This window comes from Periplaneta americana, chromosome 10, assembly GCF_040183065.1.
Source record: "Periplaneta americana isolate PAMFEO1 chromosome 10, P.americana_PAMFEO1_priV1, whole genome shotgun sequence".
Lineage (NCBI taxonomy): Eukaryota > Metazoa > Arthropoda > Insecta > Blattodea > Blattidae > Periplaneta > Periplaneta americana.
In genome coordinates this window covers 43328901-43342822 of record NC_091126.1, presented here as the reverse complement: position 1 = coordinate 43342822, position 13922 = coordinate 43328901, and the positions used below count along the sequence as shown (strand labels likewise).

The window sequence follows — 13922 nt, the reverse complement described above, 5'->3', positions numbered from 1 at the left end:
TCACCATTCACATCCAAGCATAATTTGCAACGCTTTGGGAAGTCATTAATTGATTTATGATACATGTCCATTGGAATAGCATGAATTTCCTCCTCAATTGCTATTTTCAGCATGTCGGCATCTTGCAGTTTCCGGGCATAAACCTTCTCCTTCAAATAACCCCACAATCAGTAGTTACAGTGTGTGAGATTGGGGGAACGAACTCGTTATTCTGTCGGTCCTCTTCTTCCCACCCACTTGTTTAATGCAACATAATTTTCTGCAGTCCGTAGAGGTTCGAACTGGCATCCTCATGAATTCAGAAATGTCGTGCATCTGAAACTGTAATCAAATGATGCAGCAAGGATAATATCATGTTATTGTATCATAAAATATTACATACGTGTTTATAGAAGCAACAAATATTTTTGGCCAGCTAAATTGGCGAAATTTCACACTGTGAGATGGGTTCCTCACCACAGTACATTTATCAGCATTCATCGCAGACTACGCGAACGAGGCTCATTCGACAAACCCCTCTTGCTCTAAAAGTGTCGCAGCCCATGGGTTCCTTAACAAAAATTGTTTGAAAGAAGGTTATCTATTCGATCCCAAAGTTTGTCAGTCTAATTTAGAAACACCCTGTACAGAATAATATATAATATTTTACGACGCTGTATCAACATCTCATGTTATTTGGCATCTAAATGAAATGAAGATGATAATGCTGGTGAAATGTGTTTGGAATCCAGCACTGATAGTTACCCAGCATTTGCTAATACGTGGTACAGTCATTAAGTTCTAAGACTTGACGCCTGGAGGGTAGGCTCCCACAAGAATCTGGATGTATCACAAGATGCCGCATAACACGGCGTACATTTAAACAGAACCACATCCTCCCTCAAAATAGTCTCCGTTGGCCGTTATGCATGTTTGCCAACGTTGGTATAGCTGCTGGAAGCACTGTTGAAAGATGTTGACAGGAAGGTCCCGTATGGCTTCTCTTGTGGCAGTCATGACCTCTTCGAAAGAATGAAATCTACGCACACGTAGGGTTGCTTTCATGCGAGGAAAGAGAAAAAAAATCGCATGGTGCGAGATCAGGTGAGTACGGAGGGTGTGGAAGAACTGTCACCTGTTGTCTTGCAAGTTCCTCTTGGACAAGGACAGAGCGATGTGCAGGGGCGTTGTCATGTAGCAACAGCCAATTCTTTGTACGCCATAGCTCAGGTCGCTTACGGCGAATTGAATCTCGTATACGGCCAAGGATCTCTTTGTAGCGGGTTTTGTTCACAGTTGCACCTTCTGGGATGAATTCCATGTGAACAATTCCATTTGAATCAAAAAACAGTTCAAGCACCACCTTGCCTTTTGACCTGTCTTGTCGCGGTTTTTCTGTCGTGGTGATAACAGCGTTTTCCAGGTGGCGGATTGTCGTTTCAGTTGCGGATCGTAAAGGAAACACCAAGTTTCGTCTCCAGTTATTATCCGGTTGAGAAACGTCGGATCATCGTCAGCACTACTGATGAGGTCACCACACATCGTCATGCGATCATCACGTTGGTCTTGCGACAGGATTCGTGGCACACTGTGCTGGGTAACACGAGATATGTTCAGGTCATCAGACAGAATTTTGTAGCAAGTACCATGGCTGACCCCTACTGTTGCTGCGATATCGTCTACCGATAGGGAGCGGTTAGCACGCACCAACGTTGCAACTTCTTGGATCTTGCGTTCAGTTCGAATTGTTTGTGGCCGAACAGTATGCACATCATCTTCCAAACTGTCTCGTCCTTGCAAAAAACGTCGGTGCCACCTAAACACAACACTGCGACTCACTGGATCCTCACCGTAAACTTGCTGCATCATTTGAAACATTTCGGCAGCAGTTTTACCTAATTTCTGGCAGAACTTGATGTTTGCCCATTGCTCAAACTGTGACATCTCGGGTTCCGACGTGCGCATTCAAATCACTGTCACAACAAAGACCGTAGTTCTGCTTACAGTGCATGCACTCAACTGTCTCTTGTTGTTGGATCGAGAGACTAACTGACAAAGTATCATACCATGGCGCCACCTATGCGCTATAGTGCACCACAATGCCACTATGCGCTCAGTATTAGAACTTAATGACTGTACCATGTATTGCGTTGAAGGAAAACCCCTGAAAAAACCTCAACCAGGTAACTTGCCTCGACTGGGATTCGAACCCAGGCCACCTGGTTTTGCGGCCAGATGCGCTAACCGTTACTCTACAGGTGTAGACCATAAAAAATTATTGAAGGAAATGTTTAGGCTTTTAAGAGCTTGCTATTGTGAGAAACACTGAGCGAATTAATTGACACAGGGTCAGGTATACAGATTTATGGGGGTGCGATCCAGCCTGTAAGACTACACATTCAAAACCTTTCAGTGATAACCCACCTTTCTTTAAACGAAGCTGTTTTAAACTTGGAGGTTCAGTCTTGTCTTGTTTATTGTCGTGTAAAAGTGGTGTGTTAGCAGATCTCATTTTTCTGCGAGAGTACAGAATAATAATGTTTTATATAAATGTTGAAGCGTGTGAAATTAGGTTTATTGAAACAATTTGTGAAAGCTCCAGATGAAGACAGTGAGTGCTTTAAATACCTTTGTGTTAAATTTCTCGCATTAACCTATGAAAAAATTAAAGCTCATATTCATTGACCCACAAATTCGAAAATTGATAATGAACAGGCAGTTCGAGAATACTATGAGTGAAAATATAAAGAATACGTTGAATGCCTTAGAAACGTTGTTTTTAATTTCTTCTGAAATAAAAAAAACACCCAAATTATAGTAACATAGTGAAAGTGTTGTTACAAAGTTTCAAACAGATTGGTTGCAACATGAGTATCAAAGTACATTTCCTTAATTTCCATCTAAATTTTTTTCATGATAATTTAAGAGATTTTAGTGTGCAAAAGGTGAAAGATTTGACCAAGATATCAAGAAATGGAAATGAGGTATCAACATGGTGGCAGATTGCTGAGTGTTGAAAAGAGACTGCTCTGAACAGCATTCGAGGAGGTCAAAAAGGAGGAGGACATTTGAAGTGCAATATTGAGTTAAGGTTATGAATGTGATTGCTAATGATTAACAGCAAATTGCAGTCCAGTTTTTTCTCATAAAATGCTTGTTGAAAATAGTTTTCATGACATTTCACAAAGCTATAACTTCATTTCTAGGTAGTTTAATTTATTAGTATTTATTCACATTTTCTGAATTGTATGAAAACCTGACGTGGTGGAAGAAATTGGAGATTATTTTCGAATTCAGCACAAAAATATCTGTTAAGAATAGCGTTTCAGATGTAAAACAACAGAAAAAAAGTTTCAAAATGCAGAGCAGTGTAATGAGGAGATGAATAATGATTTATTTGTCTTGAGGAGAGAATGAGGAATGACAGGTTGCCAATTAACTGATGCATGGATTCGGATTCAAAAGTTTTATTGCTGGAAATTTATACAAAAGTATACATAACCGGCAGCCATTAGAGGGACTTATTTGTATGCCCTCTTCAGCCGTCATGTGTAAATTCATGTAGTCCATATTAAATAAATAAAGAGAATTAAACAGATAATTAATTAAAGTTAAACAGATAATAATGTCTAACAAGAAATGTGCCAGCTTTTTTTTTTTTTTTTTGGTGTGGAGCCAGTTGTCATTTGTAGGGGGATTTGTTTGTGATAGAATTGGGTTTTATATTAGAATTGTCTGCTGGTTCATGGATTCAATGATGGCAAGGGAGCTGGTTCACCATCCTCTCTCTCTCTATTTTTATGGGTCTTCGGCGATACACAGAGGAACCAACATGTGGTTCTTAATACTGTATTTGCGTAGATGTTACTGTGAAGGTTGTGGATTGTGGTAGTGTGTAAGTAGTTTTTCTATTGTTGTTTGTGTCTGGCGGTTGTGTAAAGAATGCGTGAGTGTATTGTCTGTTGAGTGCAGAAAATGTGTATGGAGGAAAGAAGATCGCTATTATAGTACCACAGTCTACTATATACAGTCACGAAGCTTGAGTTTTGAGGGTGCTAGAATCAATAGACTGTGACGGTACTATTTTGCATTGCGATCCTAGTGGTGAGCAACTATCTAATGTTTGCATATTTACTACGTATTGAGCCTTCGCGACTGTATATACTAGACTGTGATAGTACTCCCTCCACGATTATAGTCATAGAGAAATAAATATAGCTCTGTTGGGAGGAAATGAGTAGTCCTTCCTCCATGTCTCCTCCGTTGAAGATATAGCAGTGAGTATCATTACCGATGTAGGTGATTTTATAGCAGATGGCAATACAAGAATAATGACCACAGTCTACTATGTACAGTCACGAAGCTTGAGTTTTGAGGGTGCTAGAAACAATAGACTGTGACGGTACTATTTTGCATTGCCTGTAATGAGGCGATATTAGCGATCCTAGTGGTGAGCAACTACCTAATGTTTGCATATTTACTACGTATTGAGCTTCGCGACTGTATATACCAGACTGTGATAATGACATTGCATTTCAAAATCTTACAATTTTTTTTATTTTGTTGTGGCCTTATTGTCAAAGTAAGTATTCCATAAATTATTTTATGACCAAAAAAATTAATTTGTGTAACGACATTAAAATATTGTTTCGATAAAAGTAACATACTGTTTTTATTTATTTATTTATTTTGTTTTTATCATTTTGCGGACATGACCACGTGAGACTTCGAAGCCTTTGTATACATATGATGTAGTTCAATAGTTTCCTAGAAGGGGGCAGGACTAATGCAATGTCGAAAACTTTAAAACATGGCTGTCGTATGATCGTACGTAGTTGTGAGGCGGTAGATTACGGAGGATTAGTGCTGTAGTAAGACTCAAGGTTATGTTCATGTTTCTTATTTTATAAAGTTTCGCGTGTTTTAATGCACCTTCATTAGTACAACAAGGGTAGTGCTGACAACAAGAATTCAAAATGAAGGCTGCAATAGCAATTGTTATGGTGTTCGTAGGTTGCTGCAGTAATGTAGTATTCCTCGAGTTATTGATAAAGTAAGTGGTATAATTTTAAGGAAGCCCACGATTTTTTACATTATTTTTATAAGATATAGCTATATGTTTACGTCATTCATGATAGTTTCAGTTCACTTTTCTTTCCCCCTGATTTGATCGTAAGCGGTGTGATGAACATGTGACATATAAAGATTTTGATAAATATTATTTTAAGTTCTATACTTTTCCATCATTCTTATTTAATAAATTGATGCACTTATTTCTAAGTTGAAGTTTAATTACTATTTTTCCATATGTTATTGAAAGGCACAATTCTTTCGTATTGTGTGTCAACAAAATTCTTGGTACTGTCAAATCATTACCGTACCTAATTTGCTAGGCCTATGTAACATTTATAATCACTTATAGAATGTAGGTAGTAAATGAATAACAGAGAGACAGCGCTGAAATGACAGGGAAAATAAAAGGATGTAGAGAAACTTCTATGAAGCACCGTCTTTGCCCTACAACAAATTCCACATTGGAATTGTAGAGGAGCCACGTGGGTAGCTCAGGCTGCAGGCGCATTTGCATTCTGATCCGGAGCTGTTCTCGGGCCTGGGTTCAGTTCCCGCCAGAACTGATTACTTTGTTTTTTTTTATAGCACGCGACACTAGATTTTTTAATGAAAAAGTGAAAAAAAAATAATGGTCTGATTTTTAGATGGAAGGTAGTTTAGAATGTTAAGAATTCATATAGGACGTGAGTTTACTTTAAAACATATAAAAAAATGGAAAAGAAATGATCGGTGTGAATAATTTAAAAGTTTTTAACGCGAGAAATAAAGGGGCCGAAAACACAAATATGAAAGCGAATCGCACATATCAGTTCACTTAGTATATGCAAGGCATACAAAAAGCCTAAACAAACCTAATCTAATCTGTTACATATTCGTATACCTATGCAAAGCATACGAAAAGCTTAAAGTAAACTAAGAACCTGTCGCACATTCCCGCACCATAGAACTCAGAAAAATGCGAGTTGGAAATGTCAGTGTCGCGTGCTATAGAAAAGCCCTTGGTTTGATTTTTGGTATCTTTACTATAGCGTTACCACGTTTAAGTACAAATGCATTTACATTATTGTGAGACCTAGACGAGTCAGTCGGCCTGGTTGGCGCCGTTGGTATAGCGCTAGCTTTCTATGCCCAAGGTTGCGGGTTCGATCCCGGGCCAGGTGGATGGTATTTAAGTGTGCTTAAATGCGACAGGCTCATGCCAGTAGATTTACTGGAATGTAAAAGAACTCCTGCGGGACAAAATTCCGGCACACCGGCGACGCTGATATAACCTCGGCAGTTGCGAGCGTCGTTAAATAAAACATAACATTTTTTTTATACGAGTCTAGATATCGTAAAAAGAAAGAAGAAAAAGAGTGCTGACGCCAGTTTCACACCTAAAATTAGGGTTCAAAGGGTTGTGTAGATTTTCCGAGCTTGTGACGCATTGTCTCAAGCCCGGAAACTCTACACAACCCATGAACAGCAGCCGTGGAAGCCTATGCCAACACATTAGGGTTCAAAGTTGCTGTGCGATTTTTTCCTAGGATTTCCCCAACCATAAGGTGAATGTTATGTAATCTATGCCTCATTTCGACATACGTCACCGATGCTAAATAACCTAGTAGTTGATACAGTATCGTTAAATAATCCAATAAACAAAAGAATCGTATAGACTATGTTCGATGTAGAAAAATGTTGCTAATCTTTTTCATAACGATTCGCAACCATAGACATAATTGTTTATATGACATTAATTAGAATATAAAACAAAATTTAAGTCAAATTTGATAAGTTTAGCCTTTTTTTTTTTTTTCTGGATCATTATTTCTTTACAATTGCATTACCACATTAAGGTACAGATCTCTTTACGTACTTGGCTTCTAGTCGAGTCATATGTATCATAAAAGAAAAATTGAGTACTGACACCAATTTCACACCGAAATAAGGATGAGAAGTTCCTGTGAAAGTGGGGTCTGGCGGAGAGATGCAGACAAGCAGGATTGCTCTGTTGAGGTGGAAAGGATGGGGAGCAACGAGGGGCAGCATATACATCTCAGTCCGTGCATTTCCTTCCTGATCACAGAGAAAAAGCGAGTTTTTCTAAGGTTGAATCAGTGACAGATTAGGTTTTTGGTATGCCTTGCATATAGGGGGCCTACTCACAATTGAAGGGGTGAGTCCAAAACCACACTTTTAACCAAAATTGTTTTTTTGTGCGAGTTCATTTCTTACACATATGGGGAAGCTACTATTACGTAAATTATTATAAGAATACTCAACAAATGATGTAAGTAGGCCTATATGTCGAAGAAATTGTGATACCGCACCTAATAGCATTGAATTCTAAATCTTTAACATGCTCTCCTGTAAAATTTTGCCGGTGTGGCTTAGGACTATATTATTCTCACCCTTCAATTGTCTAACAATGTGCCCTTTCTTTGAAGCCCAGTTGAAATTCGGGAACGTTAAAAGGTTATCTGGTTTAACAGAACAGCAACATCTTAGATACAGTGAAATTTTGAAAGATCTTAGAATATCATTTGAGCATAGATTCAAGGAGTTTCATTTTTTTTAAAAGGATTTTGAATTGTTTACAACTCTATTTTCGGTTATGTATAATGTGTATAGATTATGTACAGTACTGGTTTATATCTATGTGTTTGTGTGTGTGTGTGTGTGTGTGTTCATTTGTACAATTTTGTATAGTTGATTAGCTTTCGTCAATTTTAATATTTTATACTTTTAATTTTAATTTTGAGGTCCTTTAACATGAATGTCACAATGTACAAGTAAGTTAGGCCCTATTTATCATTTCCAAATATGAATGAATACACATATTGAATATATACATTCAGAAAGCTTACTTCCATTTTCCTTACGCAGAGACCACTCACAGTGTCACACGCTATGGATGCCTAACGTGAAATATAATACGTTAATAACATATTATGAATCAAAGGTGATGTGGGTGTATGTCTTATCACAGAAGCATTACAATCAGCGCTCTCAAGGTTACATCATTCTGTGATCGGGTTCCTTCGGTTTTGCAATGACTAACGATGCTTTGCACAGTGCAGTTTTAACCTTGAGATTGCTGTGGTAGACAGAATTAAAATAGCAAAAGCAGCAAAAGCATTCTTCATATTGATTTAACAATTTGCAGTGATATAAACTAATAGGCTATATTCCTACCTTTCTCATCAGAAGACGAGGGTAGATCGAACCTTCGAAACATTGTGATCACAACATGTTGCTAAAAATGTAAAAAGTTTAATCCAAACACCTCTTGGGTAGGGTATCATCATTCTCGCATTTAAAGCAGAGTTCTGTCGTTACTTGTTCACCAGAAATCTGGTTTGAACCCATGCCACTTTGTTCAGAAGCCATAGTTTACGTATGGATATCAATTCTCGTTTTACTGCAAGTTTCTTTCTGTGCGTGATGTTTTATTATTTAGCCTATAATTACTATAAGCAGCAGAGTGTAAGGAACCTAAAAGGCATATTGTAAATAAAATTATGTAGCCAACTCATACTTTCTCACCAAAAGGACAACAAATCGTTTCCTACCTGATCTGTGAGATAGATTTTCAGTGCAGAAAACAGATTTACTCGAAATACCTTTCCACCATATCTTCATTTTCGTCATATTTTATTGTTGAATAATTTGTACGAGTTAGAATGTAGCAGTATCAATAAAATATAAATACAATTTCGGAGATAGTGCATATAATTTACCTTACCCTGCTTGTGGATGTAGGGTGGATGGGGCAGTTCACAGAGCAGCTGCACATATGCGAGTGGGGAAGATAAAATGTATGCACTGTACATAGCATTTTGTGTTCATAATTAACAGGATAAGTGTTCAATTTATACACTGTGCAAACAACAGAAGTGTACCGTTTATAACTGAGGTTTTACTGTTTTTACAGCTCTTAAATCAAATATTGAAATGTAGAGTGGCATTTGAAATTAGACCATGTGGTACTATTTCCAAATTGCTTTCCGTTGACGAATTCATAATGAACTCATTCTCGTAAACACTGAATAGTAGTTTAGTAGTTGGACATTTCATTGAAAATAAATAAAAAAATAGGAAGATTTCCAGAACATGTTGGTAAGTCCCTCAGGAGGACAATGCTTGAGACAACACAGGACGACACAGAGGGATCTGATAAGGCAGCTTTTCCATCACCAGGAATTAATTTCAGGTTCACAGGTTTTGTAACACTAATTACTTTTTTAATTTCTTGCACGCATATTTGACATTGTGTGACATAACCTATAACTGAGACACACAGTATGAACTTAAATCTTTACCATTAAGTGAATTTAGTTCGGTTACTGATTGTATGACATCTGCTGAGAGTGTTGAGTATAAATGACTCTTGGTACATACATAACTACTTCAGCAGTGTTATTAGTTAAAGAAATATTTTTGTTTTTCGAACTTCATCTTAGAACAGTTGTTGGAATGTTGCTTAGGCAGACTGTATGTGCCTTTAGGAATAGGTTTTAATTGGGTTATTTTCGTTGCTGAGTATTGCCTGTATGTTGAATGTATGTTTAGTCAACACTCCGAAGATGGTTGGAACCTCATAAGTAGAGATGGTAGATTTTCTCAATCACGATGAATGCGAAATGCGTCCAAATACAGTAGAACCTCTATTACCCATAGTAATGAAAGGTATAGAATGAATGGTTAATCGAAAACATTGGATAATCCGTATCGTAAAATATCTTCGTAAATTAAATAAATAACAATTGAACTTTAGGAATTTTCTCCGTGGTCTTATCTTTAACACGTTTGATAGTGAATCAGAAGTTCGCTAATTTAAGTTCGGTTGTCAATGACAAGGGGCAAGGAAAGTCTTTGTAACGGCTTTCAGCAGAAAGATTGGAATAGTAGAGGTCTCATATTATAGATTTACATATTTTATACACATTTTATCCTTGGTTCTTATTAAATGGAGCACAGTTGTAACATCAATTTCGTATTCTGATGTGAGGTGAGCCAGTTTCTCTTTCCCCAAGCCACTAAAGTATTTGCACTTTTTTCGGTACTTAACACCAACACGCTTTCTTTTGACACTTATGAAATACATTTTGTCTTTAAGTTGTACAGTACGGCAACTTGAACAGTACTGTATAAGTGTGAAGATTTGTAATAACACTCTAGAAAAAATACGTACTATAGGCATCTAACAAGGAAAACTCGGTTGCGCAGAAACCAGCGGGCGTGACTGTCTCGCACAGATGACGTATGCTCCAGTTTCCAGCATGCTCTCAAGCCTACTGCAGGGGAGTAAGATGGGTATAGAATGCACGCCGCGAGGAGTCCGAGCCGAGTTTTGTTTGTAGGATACCTATAATATAACGTACAGTAGTACTTCATATGTTTCTGTAGAAAAAAAAAAAAAAAAAAAAACCGAGAAAAAGACAGTCGGATAATCAGCCAATCGGTTAATAGGAAGACGGATAATCAGGGTTCTACTTTACTGTCAAAATAGGTAATTTTGTTCGTAAAAGCCTATAAAGTATACTACTGTAGTTTTTTAATTTGCGATAAAATGCGAAATTGAATACAAAATGAGAAATGTACATGTGTCTGGGAAATAAGAGCGAAATTGCATTATGCGAGACATTTTTGTGTTTTTGTAAAAATATCAGAATCTTTCTAAATGTGATATCCCCTTTGTTATTATCTAGACATTTTAACTAATCTGGTGGTAGAATATTGGCTGCCTGTGCTGTCTGTTTAGGCCCAATGTTGACTTACAAATAAGTTGTATTAGTGGGTGATTGTGATTAACAAGATGGGTCGGGATAAAATCACACCATTTCTTTTGGTGTGTTTCTTGAAGTTCATAATTTCACTGTAATTTTATGTTTCTTTACTTATTTATTATTTGCAAGAATTTTAACTGCAAAATCTTGAAAATGCACCTGTTAACATATTGATGACATTGAATTTCTGCTACCAAATTTTCCACAAAAGTTGTTTCATCCCATAATACTACAAAACGATAAATTCTAACATTGAAAGTGCTGTAAAATGCTAAATTGAATTTTTGAAGTGCTAAATTTTTAACTTTAATTTGCTTAAATCTACCTGCCATCTTCACCCACAAGTGATACAAATAAACTCACTCATGAGACAACAGAGCCAGGAGATAATGGAATAGACTGGCCAGTACGTTAATAATGTTGGATATTTTGAAGTCTTCATCTTTACTGAAATAGTAGGCTAGTTCTAATTTTTTATTTATATCATTTTTTGCGAGTTTAAGTGGCAAATTTGAATATAAGGAAAAGTATTTCAAAGGTTGGCTCTATCCTAACAAGCGACTTTTTTCACCTACTTATTATTGATAGGAACATATGTAAATTTAAATTCCTTACTGGTTACATTGCGGGATGTGCAGTAGGAGAAACAGAATTTTTGCATATACTGCGTGGAAAACGACAAACTCCCATTCCTTCAAAGAAATTTGGTACACCTGAATGTCTCATCTCTCCACTATATGGTGAAGATAGTGCCAACATTTTGGAGGTAGAAAGCCATAAAAATGGTCGCTTGCTCTCTGTAACAGATGGTTTTCAAATATAATTGTCACTCTCTGGTACAGATGCCCTTTTCCCTTTCGAGCTTTCCTGCATATGTGTTTCGGGGACATTTATGTTTTAAATTTGCAAGGAGTTAAATTTACTCAATGACTTCATTTGTGTTCTCTTTCAGGGAAGATCCTTCTAGTGGGAACATAATTACATTCGCCCAATTTTTTATAATTGCTCTTGAAGGATTCATCTTCACAGCCCATTTTGGGACAAAGAAACCGAGTATTGGAATCAAGTTAGTATCTATATTTTTTTAAATATTGTTTTCACATTTCATTATTGTACCATAACTATAGGGTTCCTGAAAACTCTTTTTTTGGTTATAATAGTACAGATGACAGTATTTTGAGATAGGGAACCAGTGGTCGAAAATGTCTTATTTCATGAACGAGAAATATGTTTGAGGAACGTTTTTGGAAATTATTTTGGTTTTCATAACAAACTGTCTATCGCATTGATATTTGGTGGAGCTAGGTTGCAAAGCAATAACACAATCGCCACAGGTAGCATGAACCATTCAAATGGAATGGCAGGAGTTAAGATCCTATTTGGTGATCCTGTACAATTCCAGCCCACATATTGATAGAGAATCGCTGCTGGTGAACAGATATGAGGGCAGTAAAAAGATTTTCTTCACTCCAAACATGGCTAATGCAGCTGTTGAAAACAACATTATGGATGAAACAGTCCTCATCTGTGAACAATACAAACTAGAGGAAGTTCGGTACAGTAGCACAGCACTGGATAAACCATTGACAGAACTGTGCGAATAATTTGGTCCAATGGCTTGCACCCATAGTAAGTGATAGGGGAGTTTAATTGCTGCTCCTTCAGTACTCTCCACACAATATCCTCTGCTGTGTTATTGTTTTGCAAGCTAGTGCCACCAAATGTCGATTCAGTAGGGAAATATTTGTTATGAAAACCAAAACAATCTACAAAAACTTTCCTCAAACGTATTTCTCGTTCAAGATCTCATGGCGCTAGAAATAGGCATTTCCAACCATTGGTTTCCTGTCTGAAAATGCCTAATTTACTCTCCACTATCATCTGTATTATCTTATCCAAGAGATCTTAGGTACCCTGTATGTTACAGATGATGGTAATACATTTATTATTATTATTATTATTATTATTATTATTATTATTATTTATTGTTGTTATTTAGAAGGTTGTATGTTTCACATTTTCCAGTGCCTCATTTGCTATCTATCAGTTTATCTTTGTTTTCCCAGTCTCCCTAAGTCAATCCTTTTACCAGTCCATTGATCTCTTGTTTACAGCTGAGTTTAGGATGATACGCAGTATCTCCTGAAATATCTCTGGTTTCCAAAATTAAAATAGAGATTATGCTAATAGCTGCAGTCTTTTTCCGTGTATGACAAAATTAACTGTAAAAAAATAAATGTTTTTATGCTCGACCATGCCGAAATGTAGTAATTATATACCTGGTAGCAGCCCTTTAATGGACCTCATTAAAGTACACCTATTCATTAAAGTTCAGGTTTTCCACCAATCAGAAAGCAATATGAAAGCGCAAGTATCGATTATTCTCGGATATGCAATCGAAAGACAACTAGTGAAATGTCATGGAGGCTGGAAATCCAATACTGTCACATAAGGTTATGTTCTGTTACTAAAATAATTAGCGTTAATTGTAAATAATATTCAAATAAATTCAATTTGTAATCTCGTTTTTCAATGTCTAAATCAATTTCCAGGTTATATCAAGATTAATGTTCATTTTACTCTCTAGATTATATCAAGGTCAATGATATTTGTTCCTCAGAAAAATCAATACTTTCGCGTCTGCGCACATCTCACAATTTAGGAGATTGCACAAGGTCACTTCCGCTCCCCAGTCACATAAGAATAATATGAATACTTATGAATAATTTCAAGTTAGAAATATGGTCGAGCATAAAAAGTCGTACAAAACTTGCCTATAATGGTAATTAAGACACTTGTATGAAAATTATGAAACGAGCTTGCGCTCGTTTCATAAACGTACTTGCGTCTTAATTACTACCATTATAGGCTCGTTGCATAATGTACTATTAAATGTAGAAATTCTGATTAATATGTATGCAGTGGTACATATTCGTATATAAACTGACTATTATATGCAAAAACTTAGTTGGATTCCTGGTATAGTTCTTGCTTAATTGAGGCCGTGATGAAAAATATTTCCTTCTTTTAAAGAAAATAAAGTAGACTCTTAGCCATAGTTGAAAGATGTGGTGATATTCATCGCGTTGAGATTCCTGTGAT

The 13922-nt window shown here is 36.6% G+C and overlaps 1 protein-coding gene across 1 annotated transcript in view; it reads left to right on the top strand.

Annotated features, from left to right (window-relative positions):
• Window positions 1–4771: 4771 nt before the first annotated feature.
• The window catches only part of Efr (ER GDP-fucose transporter), a 44032-nt gene continuing 34881 nt past the window's right edge, over window positions 4772–13922 (top strand). Inside the window, exons 1-2 of the mRNA XM_069837278.1 lie at window positions 4772–5032; window positions 11773–11886. Coding sequence (XP_069693379.1) covers window positions 4956–5032; window positions 11773–11886 — 191 coding nt within the window. The 5' untranslated portion in view covers window positions 4772–4955. The remainder of the gene's footprint in view (window positions 5033–11772; window positions 11887–13922) is intronic.